The sequence below is a fragment of the Ahaetulla prasina genome, chromosome 4 (genome assembly GCF_028640845.1).
Source record: "Ahaetulla prasina isolate Xishuangbanna chromosome 4, ASM2864084v1, whole genome shotgun sequence".
In the NCBI taxonomy this organism is placed as follows: Eukaryota; Metazoa; Chordata; class Lepidosauria; order Squamata; family Colubridae; genus Ahaetulla; species Ahaetulla prasina.
The window spans coordinates 118,539,311-118,555,359 of record NC_080542.1 but is presented as its reverse complement, the minus strand read 5'-3'; the positions used below and the strand labels follow the sequence as shown (position 1 = coordinate 118,555,359).

General features: G+C 38.2%; 1 protein-coding gene across 1 annotated transcript in view; it reads left to right on the top strand.

The window, feature by feature from the left end:
• The window catches only part of MLLT10 (MLLT10 histone lysine methyltransferase DOT1L cofactor), a 174,427-nt gene that overhangs the window by 25,852 nt on the left and 132,526 nt on the right, over positions 1-16,049 (top strand). Inside the window, 1 exon segment of the mRNA XM_058181854.1 lies at positions 7,037-7,146. Within this exon segment, the coding sequence (XP_058037837.1) occupies positions 7,037-7,146 (110 nt within the window).

The window sequence follows — 16,049 nt, the reverse complement described above, 5'->3', positions numbered from 1 at the left end:
CTCACATTTCAATAATTTTACATATAATTGCGCCGCTAGTAGCCTTTTCAAGACCTGAGGTACTAGGGTGACATTTTACTCCATGGTCCTGGTATATATCAAGATATCATCTAGATAGACAAGCACCTCTTTGTATAAGTGTTCATGCAACACCTCATTGATGAGCTGCATGAACATAGCTGGAGCTCCCTGGAGGCCAAAGCGCATAACTCTGAACTGATAGCTACCCAGGGGACAATTAAAGGCTGTTTTCCATTGGTCCCCTGCCCGTATCCTTACCCAGTAATACACCTCCCTGAGGTCTAATTTAGTGAAAATACAGCCTCTGCCAACAGGGCCAACATATCCTTCATCAACGGGAGAGGATATAAGTGCTCTATACAGACTACATTAATCCCCTGGAAATCAGCACAAAGGCATAGGCCTCCGTCTTTCTTTTTGTGGAAAAGACAGGTGCTGCTACCCGGGACCTCGCTGGCTGAATGAATCCCCTTTTTAGATTTTTTTCTATGTATGCCCTCATCTCTGTCAGTTCCTGGTCATAGAATACATTTTGGGCTTGGGCAGTTTAGCCCCAGGGAGGATCTCAATAGTGCAGTCCATAGACCAGTGAGGAGGTAGAGTGTTACACTCTCGTCCGCTAAACACCTCTTTCAGGTCTGCTTATACCCTAGAGAATTCTCCATCATCCATTGTTTTAACATGGGGTGGTATGATATTTCGCCCCTCCCTATCTGATCTCAGTTCTTGGGGTTTCCCCTCATGGGGTGGCGGGTCAGGGCCAATCCCTATCCACAGATGGCGAGAGCCATCCCCCCACAATATTGTTGGGACCCACTTATCTAACCATGCTAGGCCTAGTATTATCTCCTCCGTAATGTTCGGGACCACAATAAACCTCAGTGTCTCTTTATGTTGACCTATCTCCAATACCACCTTCTCTGTGACATGCATGGCTGGCCGACCCCTCAACAACGACTCATCCATTTGCTCAAAGCGTATTGGCTTTGCCAGTGACCTAAGGCCTACCCCAAACTGTTGACTACGGTAGCACTCATCAAATAACAAGTACACCATGAATCAATCAGGGCTGTATAGTTCCATAGTTTTTTTGCCTCTACCATTACCGGTATGACAAATGGTTTAACCAGTCTAGATACCATTGGATCGGAGTCTCCTTCCTCATTGCTTCCACTGGCATCATGGGTGTCAATTTTGCACAATCAACCTCTCTGGCCAACCCTGGACCTTGCCGGCTTTGCTCCGGAATTCCATAATGTATTCTTGTATAGGCCTCCCCCGTTGTTTAACTGTGAGCAGTTCACCCTCTGCCTTTCCTTGTACTTTCCTCGAATCTTTCTTGCAATGCTGCTAAGAACAGACCAATGTCGCCTAGTTCGGCAGCATGTTCCCCATAGAGGTCCGCTACCCAATCAGTGGCCTCTCCATCCATTACTGCTGCCACCGCCATTATCGTGTCCCAATTGGATGTGTATAAATGGCCATAATGGTTTAACACCTGGCCCAGGAAAAGGCCTACTTTCCCTGGAATGCTGTCAAACATGGACCCCACTGGTGGTGGATCCCAACCTCCCAATGTTCCATGGCCATGGCCAACGGACACCCCTCCGTGGCCTAGGGTGGTAGTTCTCATACCCTGGTGACCTCTCCCCCAGCACGTGCTGACCTCCGGGGAACTGAGGTGTCTGGCGATTACCCAGCCTGGATGGCCATTGGTCTGTCCCTGTGGGCTTCTCCTAGGGTTCATAAGAGGTCTGCTGGGAACCCGAAACCCACCGGCTACCCCTCCTGGCTGTTGGGGTCTGTGTGATGGGTGGTCTGTTGCAGCCAGGTCCCGCCATCCATTGCCATGTCCTGGCTCATGAAACACCACTGCCCTGAACATCTCCTGTAGCACCTCTAGGGTCTGGCTGCCAACTGTGGTGGAGTAGCTCCAATCATCATCTAATATCTTCCTTTCCTGCCACTGGGCAAAATGAGTACCGGACAGGGTGAGCAGAGGAACAGAAAGCAGAGTGGCCCTGTGGCCCAGACCCCACTACCCACTGGGCCCTGGTGGCCTTTGTCCAGCCTCTGGCTCTCCATGCTCCATGAGAAGCTCCCTTGCTCTAGAGTGGTCTTTGGGTCTAACGTCCAGGAATGCCTCCCCTGCCAGGTCTGGTATGGCTTCCAGTACAGTGACTTTGGTTGCCACTGCAGAATCCTCTGAATCAGCTGTCTCTAACCCTGACATTGTACCTTCAGTCATGGTAAAGCACTCTGTCAAACTGTCAGGTTCTGCAGAAAAAACCTCCCAGCCAAACTATGTTTAGGTTTGAAGTTTTTATTTTCTCCGGCACTCACTGACCATCCAAGCAATAAACAATGCAAAAAAAGGATTGACAGAACTAACATCCAGTTCTCCCCACCACCTTTAAACAGTTTCTGCCACCACACCCACTCTCCTACATGCCTGCCCCATCACCCAGTGCTCCTAGAAGTGCTGAGTCACTCTGAGTTGTCTTGCAGTTGTAAATTGTGCTTCTGAGGCTCCCCTGCCGTTGGAGACATTCTGAGGCAGTTCTGGAGGCTGTGTAAGGGGCTTGACAATGTCCAGCTGTTTGCAGCAATTCTGCTTCCCCTGGGATTGGCACCTGATGGTCTTTTCTCCCCCTCCCTGAACGGCAGCTCCGAGCTGAGCATGACAGAGATGACAGAGATTGGAGAGCCATTTATCTGAAATGGTATAGGGTTTCCTGCTTGAGCAGGGTGTTGGACTAGAAGACCTTCAAGATACTTTCTAACCCTGTTATTCTGCTATTTTAAGGATAATCAAGGCAAGACAGCTGATGGTGCAGAGGTTTCTTCTCAGGCATTTTCATAATAAAGAATCTGGGCTCTCAGAATATTTTAATGTCTCTTGCTGTTTCCTGCAAAAGTTGCAGTGTGCATTTTTTACTTTTGGGTTGATATATATGAAATATATCAGCCATGTGCTATCATAAACCTGGAGATAATAGACCAATGTGTTATGACAATTATAGGGCTGTTTAAATGTTTATGAACCCTTTTAAATTGTCAATATTTCTGCATAAATATTGCAGAAATAAAATATAAAATGCAATCTGTTCTCAAAATCTTAAAACTGAATGAAGAAAACACAAATGGGTAAAAAAATCTTTATTTCTCCTGTGCGTTGCTTGGAGAGTCCAAGCATAGGTTTAATTCTGTCTGATTGACCAGAGACTGAGTTGTAGTTTGTTTGGCCACGCCTCTTCCTCCTGGCCGAGCCTCAGTTTTTTAACTCAGTGGGCCTAGAAAGACATATGTTGAGTTGACTCTTACTAAATTAATTGAGTTGGAAAGAAAGATATGGATTCAGTGAAACATCTGATTGTTCTGTGGTGGAGTGGCTGTGGTGCGGCGGTGACCGCGATTTGCCTTTTTGTGCAGAGATCGGTGCTGTGATAGCTGCCATTACCATGTAGGCGGCAAGATCCCTAAGAGGAAAACACAAATGAGTAAAAAATCATTATATTCATTCACTGAGGAATATATTCCCAAATTACATATTTGATTCGTAATGAGGTGTGAGTGAGGGATGTCCTGCTTTATTTAAGGAATAGAATTCTGGGTATACAAGTCTAATGTTTATGTTTGGAGATTTCTGAGAATCTCTGACAAACAGTTATTGATGCTCACCAAGCTGGAAAAGTTTACGAATCTATTTCTAAAGTTTGGATTCTACCAGTCCACTTTCAGAAGATTGTGTACAAATGGAGACAATTCAGCACCACTGTTATCCTTTTTAGGAATGGTTGACCAATCAACATCATACCAAGAGCAAGGTGTTTAATACTCTAGTGGGTCTCAGAGAGGTCCAGGCTAATATCTGAGGAACTGAAGGCCTTTCTTGCATTGGTGAATATTACTATTCATGACAGAACCATTGGAAGAAACTGAACAATAGTGGTATGCATGGCAAGCTTGCAAGAAGACACTATTCTCCAAAAAATAAAATTGCTGCCAGTTCTGCAGTTTGCAAAAGACCACATGGATAAGCCAAAAGGCCATTGGAAGAATGTTTTGTGACAGATGACACTGAAATAGATTTTTTTTGGCTTAAATTAAAAATGTTATATTTGGCTGAAAGGAAAAATACTGCATTCCAGTATCAGAACTTTATCCTATTTATGAAATATGCTGGTGGCAATAATGATTTGTGCCTGGCTCCGGACCAGGATGACCTGACAACATTGATGGAACTATGAATTCTGAATTGTACTAGCAATTTCTATAGGAGAATTCAAAGTTGTCCATGAACTGAAGCTCAAAGGAATGACAATTCTGCAAAACAAGTTTTACAACCAAGGAAACAGAAGAAATTTAATGTTTTGGAATGGCCATGTTAAAATCCTGATCTTAACCATATAGAAATATTGTGGAGGGGCCTGAAGTAGGCAGTTCAAGCAAGCCTACTAACATCCCTGAATTGAAGCTGTTGTATAAGGAGGAATGGGCTATAATTCCTCCAAGATGATGTATAGGACTAATCACAGTTAGTGGATACGTCTAGTTGCAGTTACTGCTGCCAATCAGTTACTGAAAGCGAATATTCACATCCTTTTATCCATTTTATCACTCATATATACTTATGGATCATTTTCCTCAATAAATTACTGAATAGATATGTTTTTGACCCATGTCTTTAAAAAATGACTACTGGTAGTTTTTGAACGTGTGGAGAAAAGATCACATTGTAGATCATAGTTTTGCAGAAATATTAAAAATTTGAAAGGATTGGCCACTGCATAATCTATAGTTAGTTGGATGTTATAGATACAGAAATAATGTAAGCATTTTTTTCATTTAGTATAGTACAATTTTAAATTAGTCTATAGAAAGGGCAGTTTTACCTTAGATAAAACAAATATGAGCAGAGAAATAAGATTTTGAAGACTTTGAATTTAATGAAAACAGGTTTGGAAATTTCCAATTGAGAAGTTTATAGCTTTAAGTAACTGGAATTTTGAAGAAACTATTAAGTTTCTGTAGATATACCAACTATAGGGACAGATACTGTTTTTCTTTCTTTAGAGAGAGAGGGAGGGGGAGGGAGATGTGTTCTCATTTTTTAAAATCTGGGATTGATTATATGTATATGTAATAGAAAATGTAAGCACCTAAAATTAGCTCTTATCTGGGTAGGGTCAAAAGTAGAACCTTATTAATAGTACAGGTTCAATGAAATAGCTGGGTTTTCCTTTTGTATTCCTTTATCTTCGTTAAAGATAATTGAATGCAATATAACACAAATTTAGAATCTTTGGAGGTGTGGCATATTATTGAAGCTGTATTCTAATTTCACATATCAAGCTTTTTTCAATGAAGGTATTGGTCGATTTCTCCAGGAAAAATGGATGAATCAAGGAAGCTCAAAGAGAAGTAATATACTTGTGGGTGGCTTTCGCTTATTTTTTTTACATTGGAATAAAATGCAGCTTTTCATAAAATATTGTTTATCACAAAGAGAATATCATGGTGGTGTAAAGCAAACAGCAGTCACTGGATAACCTTATTTGCATGGGATCAGGCAATGGCATTATCATCACAAATCAGTTCTTACAAGATTTCTTAAAGAAGATAAAAACCAAACATATGACATCCATTTCTTATTTAATTTGGTTGTGAGAATATCATCTTGCATTTTATATAATTCTAAAATACAAGTATTCTTATATAGTAATATGCCTAATGAAATGAGTGCATCCCAGCTTTTTGGTAGAGGTATTGATTATATGATTAGTGATCTTTGTTTTATATCTTAAATTATCTCCATAATTGTTAACATTTTATAGTAATTCATCTGTTAAAAGAGTTTTATATAAGACATGATCATTGGTCTTTAAACATTCTGTCTTTTGAAAAAATGAAACTAGAATTTCTAAAATTTCATTATAAAAGCAAGTCTTAAGATTTGAAGTAATTAGCATGAATTAGCAAAACTGGAATTCAAGGAATTTTTTTACCAAAAAGGATAATTTGAAGGAGAGGAATCTAAAAAAGTAGAGCTGGAATAGAAATAAAATAAGAGTGCGGTGTGGCAGCAAAGCATGGTAGATGAAGGAAGCAGTTAGTGCATGGAATATGTAAAGTGGTTTCCATCATTCCATCATATGTTATATTCTTCTAATATGTAATGTTTTCTATTCAGGGAAATATTAGAATATATATTTAGTAGGAGTAGAACTTTATTTTTTGTGAAATAATACTGTTACTTTTTGAAATTCTCACAATTTCGTTATTTTTTTTTATTTTAGGAAATTATTACATCAAACTGCCAGGGAAATTCCTCATATAAAGCAATTCAGGACATAATATAGGGAGTTTATAAATTAGCAAAGTTGTAGATTAAGATACAAAGAGACAATGCCAGATGTTTACACTTTTTCTTGTTCTAGAACAAATCTGTAATTTTCTCAGGAAGTGCAGGAGATATGAAATAAGGCAGATCTATACATGTGTGCCTATATCAAGTAACCTAGGAATTAATTCTATTTGTCTATATAATATGCTGCATATTATTGAAATGGCATTAAAACACGTCATGATTTATGGCATGAAATACTATTCTACTATCTAGGAATGTAGTAATGTCTTTTATAGAAAGGCTTGTATGGAAATAAGTTTTTATTTTAAAAGGCCTTTGTGTTTCCTTATTATGATAGATGCTCCAGTTTCTGCAATATATAAATAAAACATAAGCTCATTGATTTTAATGATAATTAATAAAAGAGTTAATAAAGTATGGGACCATAGTTTTTGTTATCTAATCATCATTTTCATTGTTTAAAAGTTAGGCTTGTAGCTCTGTGAAGAATCTTATAATCTTATCCTGTCTGTATATATTATGTGCTAAATAATGAATATTAAATAATTAAAATTACATGCAAATCATATGGAAGCTTCTTGATATGAATTTATTCTTTTATATTGTCAAAAATGTTAAGAATAAAATTAAATTAACTTTTTATAGGTTGGGCTCATGTGGTTTGTGCTCTGTACATTCCCGAGGTGCAGTTTGCAAATGTTTCTACAATGGAACCTATCGTGTTGCAGTCTGTTCCTCATGATCGTTATAATAAGGTATAATTAAATTATGACTTTCTTTATATAACATTGTTATTTAATTTTTTAAAAAATATTTTAGAATTTATAAAAATACTTCTGTGAACTCTTGTACTTCGCTTTTTTACTGAAACGAGTAAGTGAGAAAAATTCTTCTAATAACATATAATTTGCAGCATGAAGTGATTCTTGTTTAGTTAATATTTCAGCATAACCTGAAATATTTTATTTAAATAGATTTCCAAAATAAATATTTTGTAATATTTTCAGTGTTATTAATAATAATTGTATTTAGCACTGCTATAAGCAAATGCAGGTTATTAGAAATGCTAGTTGAGAGCAGAATGTCGCTTGTCATTTACATTTAATATAATTATATATTTTGTTTCTTACAAAAGTCAAATTTCTTTGGTCATTGATTTTGTCATTGAGAAGGTCAATGTGATATCAGCAATTCTCCTCTCTCCTAGTATTGTAAAATATAGCTTTCTATTTGATATTAAATTGACCAAGCATATCGATAAATATCTAGATAAATTGCAAGTTTGTTCCATTTTTTTGCTATTTACCAAAAAGTAATATATAATCAGGTTTATTTTACTGGTATGTAAAATTTTTGAAAACTAAAATAAGGCTATGGCCTCCTCTTTAGAATAAGTTTTAAAATGTTACAACGTAAATGTCATCAAATGATGGTGGTTGCAATTAATAATTAGGCCTCATTTTTTAAAACACCTGGAACAAAATATTTTTAAAAGTGTATAGGTAGCTGTTTACTTACAACTGGTCACATAACAATTGTTTGGAATTACAGTGGCCTTGGAAAGGGTGCTGGTCATACAAAGTCATTTGGATTCACTCCCAGCTGAAACCTGTCAATGGTGTTGGTCCATATGAGATGCCCGAGGAACAATCTTACCCAGTTATCTGAGAACAGTTCAATCTTGCTAGACTTGATGAAATGGGCAGGGTCCTCACTGCTGTCACTGCAATCACCTGTCAATTGGTTTCTTGTCCATTTTAATTGGTGAAAGCATTCAGGATAGTGACTGCCAGGTGGGTTCAGGTAGTTATTAATTCCTCACTGCTGAAGGAGAGTTTACCCCCTCCTAAAAAAAACCCCATCTCTTGAGCTCACCTACCTGGACAGTTTTCATCCAGTTTCTAACCTTTCTTTCCTAGGGAAGGTGGTAGAGAAGGTGGTTGCTTGGCAGTTTCAGTGGGCCCTGGATGAAGCTGATTATCTAGACCCTTTCCAGTCAAGATCTAGGCCCAGTTATTGGCTGGAAACAGCATTGGTCACACTTGCTGATGATATTTGGCAAGAGCAATATGGGGGTGGTGGTGCAACCATACTTACTGTCCTTGATGGCTCAGCAGCCTTCAGATTGATGAATCAGGTATCCTTTTGGGCTGTTTGTGGAGCTAGACCGCACAATCTGCAATAGTTTGGTTTCTTTCTCCAAAGCTGGTCCCAATTGGTTAGGGAGTGAGAGATCCAGGACCACTCCTTTATGGTATGTTGCAGGGCTCAGTACTCTTTCCACTCTTTTTTAACATTATATGAAGCCGCTGGGTGATATCAAATGGTGGTCACCATAGATTGAAGTATCATCAATGCACAAATGATAGTCAACTCTATATTTCCACCCATGGTGTCCCAAATGCTATTGCTGCTCTCCTGTGTTGCCTGGAGCCTGTGAGAATCTGGATAAGGGACAACATACTTCGACTGAACCCTGGCAAGGCCAAATGACTTTGAGTGCTTGGAGGGTTGAGATCCAGAAGTTTGACATAATCTAATGGGTCAACCCCAAATAGATCTCATGCGCAACTTGGGGGTTCTCCGGGACCTATGACTTCTGCTTTAAGAGCAGGCAGAAGTCATAGCTAGGAGAGCATTTGCACAACTCAGTGCTGTACATCAGTTACAACCTTTCTTGGATTGGGAGTACTTGTGCTTAGTTACTCAAGCCTTGGTCATTTCATGCCTAGACTATTGCAATTTACTCTATATGGGCCTCAAAGTGTAATTGGAAGCTACAACTGGTGCAAAATGTGGTGGCATGGGCTGTTGTTGGGACTCCTAGGGTAGCTCATGTTACATTGTTGTTCAGCTGCATTAGTTGTTGGCTTGCTTACAGTGCAATTCAAGGTACTGGTTATCACCTTTAAAGCCCTTCATGGCATGGATCCAGACTATCTGAAGAACTATCTTAACACAATGGGATTGTCCCACCCCAATCTTGCCAGCAGAGGGAGCATGCTGCAGAACCTGTCAGTCAAGGAATGTCCATTGATGGGGCCCAGGAGCATATGACATAACCATAGTTTCTTGGGGTTTCATGGGGAAACTGTGACCATCCTAAACTAAGCTTAATCCAAAAATGCTATCAATATAAAATCAATATTAGTATCAAATCAATATACACATAGACCTGAACAACATCTACATACTATGCAAAAGAGATAATAAACAAGCTAGAAAGTGAACAAAAAGACCAAAACACCTCCCCTCCAGCAGTCAACACCCAGATTAACACCCAGATTAACATCAGATCTAAGTAAATAATACCCCAGTCAAGAAATTGCCAAACAAGCTAATAGTAAACAGGCCACCAAAGAACCACCAAGATCTCTCCCACCAATTGACAGGGCAAGCCATTAGAATATGAATTGAGAGCAAATCCTACTGCCTGTTAACAATAATGATGTTATTTAATTTAAGTAATGAAACATCACCAAAAAATAACCAAGCTCAGAGAGCATCAAGGACTCCTCATTTCAACCCTGAGCTACAAATATTCTCCTTCCATGTATTCTAAAATAAGGAAGTTATTTGGTATTCGAAAAATGCTTAATGCTAAACATACCCATCTCCCTCGATCTTTTTCATACGATTTAGTTTCTTGGATTGTTGTTATTGAGAATAGAATACAGGAGTAAAATAGGAATAGAATTCTTTTTTGCCCAAGCGTGATTGGACACAGAAAGAATTTGTCTTTGGTGCATAAGCTCTTGGTGTACATACAAACAACTAAGTAATATAACCATAAAATACTAATAAGAGAAGGTAGTAGAAAAGAAAGATAATATAGCCCTACTGCGTGGGTAAATATCCTTAGGCATAAGACAGTCCTGTGGGAATTAGATATTAAGCAGAGTGATTGCATGAGGGAGATTTGTGTAGCTGTTTTGGCATGCAGTATCCTGTAGCAGTGTTCCCAAGAGGAGAAATTGAAACAGTTTTTCTCCAGGATGCGAGGGATCTATAGATATTTTCTCAGCCCTCCTTCTGACCCGTGCAGTATACAGGTCCTCAATGGATGGCAGACTAGTTGCAATTGTTTTTTCTGCAGTCCTAAATTATCCATTGAAATCTATACCGGTTTGTTTGCTGTACCAAACCAGACAGTTATACAAGTACAAATGACAAACTCAATAATTCCTCTGTAGAACTGTATCAACAGGTCCTGGGTAGTCTGAACATTCTGAGACACATTTGGGCCTGTTCCAATTTCTCTGAATTCTTTTTAAAATAGTGTGCTCTGAACTGGACAGTACTTGAAGTAGAATGGAATAGAATTATTATTTCCTGTGATTTGGAAATTATTCCTATGCTAAATTAGTTTAAAGTTGCATTATATTTTTTGCAGCCGTGTCCCACTGCTGGCGCATATTTAATTTACAGTCAGCTGTTTGGAGTGCTATGACCACACCATATATCCTCAATCTATTTGCTAGTTGAATTTGATAGTTGATTGCTAATTGGAGAAATTTTTCATTTTTATGTTAAATATAATATTTTTATTCCCAGCTAATTTGACTAATCTTTGCATTATGTCTTTTAATATTGTTTTTGGTTTTTGTGGCTTAAGCTGTGCAAACCAATTTTGTATCATTCATATGCAGTATTTGATAAGAATTCCCTTCATTTAAACAAAAGTGTTTCTTGCATGGCTGATTTCTTACTGGTGTCTAGTTTTCATTTTAATACATTAATGACTGTTCCTTGAGTAGTGTTTTTTAGATAGCTTATATTTCAACTTAATTGTCATGTCATCAAGCTCACACTTAACCACCTAGCTAATTTCCGAATTGTGTGATGGGTAGGATATACATTTAATAAATAAATAAATAAAATAAAATTTAACAAATATTCTTCAAACTAGGTTGCAACCCATAGGAATTCATGAGGATCTTTCGGAGAATTGCAAAAATTTTAAGATTGCAAATGCAAGTGGTAGTCTAGACAGAGTGGCAGTATAGTCTACCAGGATTATGCTGAAGCAATGGCAGCATAGAAGTTTCCTCATTTGCCAAAAGGGAAGGAGCAAAGAGAAGACATCACGAGATAATAAGAACTAGAATATCACCTCAGTTTTTGGGTTGGCAGTAATGTGTTCTCATTAACAGCATACTTAAGTGGCCTGCCTTCATGCTTTAAGACCTATTCTGATTCTTTCTTGATTAAGGGAGCCAGAAGAAAGAGCAAAAATTCCTGCATTTTAATTTCTCCCTATTCATACATCTATAGTTTCGTTTAAGGAACAAGACACTGTGTAAAATACCCCTCTTTCTTTTCCAAAATAAAAAAAAAATGAACAGAAGAGAAAACTCAGTATTTCAAGTAGTATCCCCCCAACTTTGGTGCATGAAAGGTATGAGTAGTGCTCCTATCTTCTGAAAGAGTTAGCTTTCTGTGCAAGGGCTTTATCAAAGATGGACCGATCCGTTATAGCAAACTGAAAATTGCAGTAGACTTTTTGGGGCCCCTGTGGCTCTAAAGAGTAGAAATACCTGATCAATTAGTCCTTTTAAATGAGTGAAATGAGGACTGGGAAAGAATCTGTACAAAAATGTACACATGTTACATTTTTGCCTCACTATCAGAAGGTTTAGGAATTTGACTACAAATAATTCAGCAGAGTAGAGTGCAAAAGTAAATGTGGGGTTTTTTTTGGATCTCAGGTTTTCCTTTGAAATATGGTTTGCTTATCTGTAGCAGACAACCTTAGATTAATTTGACAGTATTAGTTTACATTTTCCAGCACGTTTAGGAATGGCCAGGTTGGCTTGGACTATTCCAGTGGTTTCTGAAGAATCACAATTCTAGATTAAAATGTATTATTAAAAGTAAATAACACTGTGACAGAGGGAATATTGAAAACATAGGAGTAGATTAAAAATATCTTCAAAATGGAGAAAAGAAAGCAATTGCTAATATGGTATAAGGATTAACGTATTGGATTTCGTTGGGGAGACATGGATTTATTACTTTAAAATAAGAGGAGGAAGGATTATTAATATATGCTTGCCACCATTGTTATGATAAAGTAATAAAGATAGGATTTAAAATAAGCTAATCTAATATTAATTCAGCCAATCTACAATTAAATCTAATAATTACCCCCTTTAATTGTTTGTGGCATTGTGGCACCATTAGTTACCCAATGGCTCACCGTAAAACAATTCTTTTTAGAGCATTCTAAAGACTTTCAAGAAGCTTATCATCTGAATTCTTGGGAATATGGTATTTTGTAGGAATAAACTATGTTGCTTTCCTTCCTTCCTAGTATGACACGGAAAATTTCTTAATATTCTTAGTGAGGAATCACTCCTTGAATGGGTTGATTCTCATACATGTAAGAGAAGGTAGTTGCAGATACCTTGGTGCTAAATCATATAAGTCTTTATAGTTGATAGCTGGGACTTTGAATTGTTCTTGGGGAGCCAGTGAAGCATCCCAGGTGCTGCTGTCATCTAAGCCTAATGGCTATGTAGTAGGTTGCTGTGTTCTGAACCAGTTTCAGCTTCTGAGTAATTTTAAAAGATTGTGCAAATGACATCACTTATAAGCCATTCTAAAAATGATAAAGACATGGATGACTATTGCCACAGCTTCCTACTCCAGTTAAACATAGGTTGGGCAAATGTGCCCTTTAGCTGTGAATCTGGAATGAATCTCATGTTGTAGATTTCCTCCTTCAAGACGCTTGCTAACCTGTCCAGGCTAACAACAAATCAATAAGAATCTTTTTTATTTTTGAATAAACATGACCTACATCATGGCAGAATTTCAATTTTATTTCTTCCCATCCAATTCCTCATAGTTTTTAGATCTATATGTAGCAGGTATTATCAGCATTTTGATGGCACCTTACCCAAAATCTGACCTAGCAATTTCAGTGTGGTTGTTAAACAATAGGAGTGAAAGAGACAAAGCCTGCAAAGGAGTCACTGCTAGAATGAACTTGTTTCCCTTCAACTGAAACTGCTTACTTAAATGAGAACACAATCACTGAAGCATAGTGCCCTTCCCCGCAATTCTCAGAAGCATACCAGAAAGTTAGCATGGTTGATTTGCACTGAAAGCAGGTAAGAGATCTAAAAGGATCAAGAGGGATACCCTCCCCCACATCCACACTCTAACAAAAGCCTAGATCGAAGGAATGCTGTTTCTTTCCCATATCTGTCCCCAACATAGTTTGGAAAGAATCCAGATGATCCATTTAATTTAGTGACAGAAGTTATAATGCCTATATAATAAAGGCTAGACTAGATGCTAGTTCTCCAAATTTGCTGGATTCAAAGAAGGCCTTTTGAGGAGATATGCTACACTTTTTCTGTGTGATAGGATCACTTCTCTTGCCTAGAGAAGTTTCCATTAAGCTATGGAGAATTATTGTCTTTCTGCCCTAGAATAGCCTATCTCACAGGTTGATGACATTCGGATTTTTTTTTGAAAAATTCCCACATTAGTTGCCTCCAGCTCTAGAGAAAAAGTTTGATAAACATCTGAGAAATTCAAATAGCAGGTCAGAACTCAAGAGTAGTTTTCCCCCCAGCATTTTTGGTGCTATCATAATTGTTTCTAGAGAATGGATTTGGTACAAATTAGATGAATAAGGTCTATCTCTAAAATGAAAAAAAAAATGGCTTGTTTGTTTTTGAATTAGTGTAATAAATGAACTATAATTGATATTTTAATACCATGTGTGAGTAGTTCAACAAATACAGTTTAATATCTAATGTGTATATAGGAATGGTAATTGCTTTAGTATTTTCTGCATATAGATTAGCCCATCGACACCAGAGGTATTTTTTAAACAGAAGAAAGTTCCCCACCAGAAATGACATTTATTTTCTATAGTTACTAGAAATATCTGAATTTAAACTTTCTATTGTCTAAATATATTGGCGATACAATTTTGTTGCTGGCACCAAAATTCATTTATCAGAAAAGAAATAAAAACTTATAAATGCAAATTTACAAGGTCAGAATTTAATTACCAGTAGTTAATTAGAACCCTCCAGAGTTTAATTCAGTTTTGTGCTGAAATCTTTTATTATCAGGCACACAAAATTTGGTTATAAATGCATACATGGTCAGAAAATGATATGATGGTGATTGGTTGCATAGTCAGCCAGATGTTGAGATTGAATTTGGCATTGTTATCCACCTCTCATGTCCTTTCCAAAGACCTGGAATAGGCAGATGATATTGTTTAATAGTATTATTGTTGCAGGATGTAAACTGTTCAAAGTAAAGCTGCCTTTTACAATAAATTGATGGTGATTTTGTCAATGCCAGTGGTATTCAAATATTATTATTACGGTTCACCGCACTGTCAGATGTTCAGACTGTATTTAGCACTAACAAGGTAACTGCTAAATGAAGAGTGGCTGTCACATGCTGCCATAAGGAAGCATTGACATTGTAATATATGGAAATGACGTTGAGAGATGAGGGGAAGGGATGCTGCCTAGGAAACAGTCAGACAACAGAGATAGATGCTGCCAGTGGCTTAATAATAGTCATATAAAGAAACCTAGGAAAAACTCACCCTTATTGATCAGGCAGTTAAAAGTAAAGGGGAGAGAGTTGTACTTTCAGGCTTAGAATAAAATAGTATTAATTCATCTAGTTGCATTTCCTGTTTTGTTTACTTGGAGTGACTGACGGATACAAATGATGGTCCTAATTTGTATCTATTACTCCCACAGGATATGTAAGACTCATGTTTCCCCAAAAACAAGATCAGGTATTATTTTCTTTTGGCCCCCAAAATATGCACTAAGGCTTATTTTTGGGGTAAGTCTTATTCCCTCCCCCATGTATGAGAGGCCCACTTATTCTGCTTGCTTGCAGTAGGGCACGAGGCTGCATGGCCTGCCAGTGCTGCGGCCACGAGATGAGAGGAATGGAGCTGCCCCATGCACCTCACACTGGCTTATCTCAGTGCCCCCAAAGCCAGACCATCCATGCCTCAACACCTGCCTCGCCTCATGGCACCAGCACACCACTCAGTCTCCTGCTCTGTTGCGGTCATGAGCAAGCAGAAGAAATGGGCCAGCAGCCACATGGGCTCCTGCACATGAGTGCTGGTTCTGCTGCCATGAGGCAGGTGTTGGGCATGGATTGCCTAGGTGTGGGGGCACTGAGGTAAACTAGTGCTGGGCGCGTGGGGCAGCTCCCCTCCCCTCACCTCATGGCTGTGGCACCACAAGAAACCAGATGGAATGTGTGGGCTGTTGGCTGCCCAGGCTCTTAAGTATGGCTTATTTTGGGGGTAGGGCTTATGTTAGATGCACACGTAAAACATGCTAGAGCTTATTTTTGAGGTAGGGCTTATTTTCAAGGAAACAGGGTTATAGATGGTAGATTGTAAGTAACTAAATATGTGACCCAGAACTAATTCAGTGTGCTATTAGCTAGATTACCTATATACTTATATACCTGTAAATACAATACAATAATTTATAAATAAAATAGGAGCTGGAAAGTTCATAATTAAATGGGGCAGTCATTGAGACATTATGTGACCACCCCCAATTTCTTGACTTTTTATCATGCTCCTTAAGTAAATCATTCCTGATTGTTAAGTGTGAAATCACAAGACTGTCAGTTGTGACTGTCT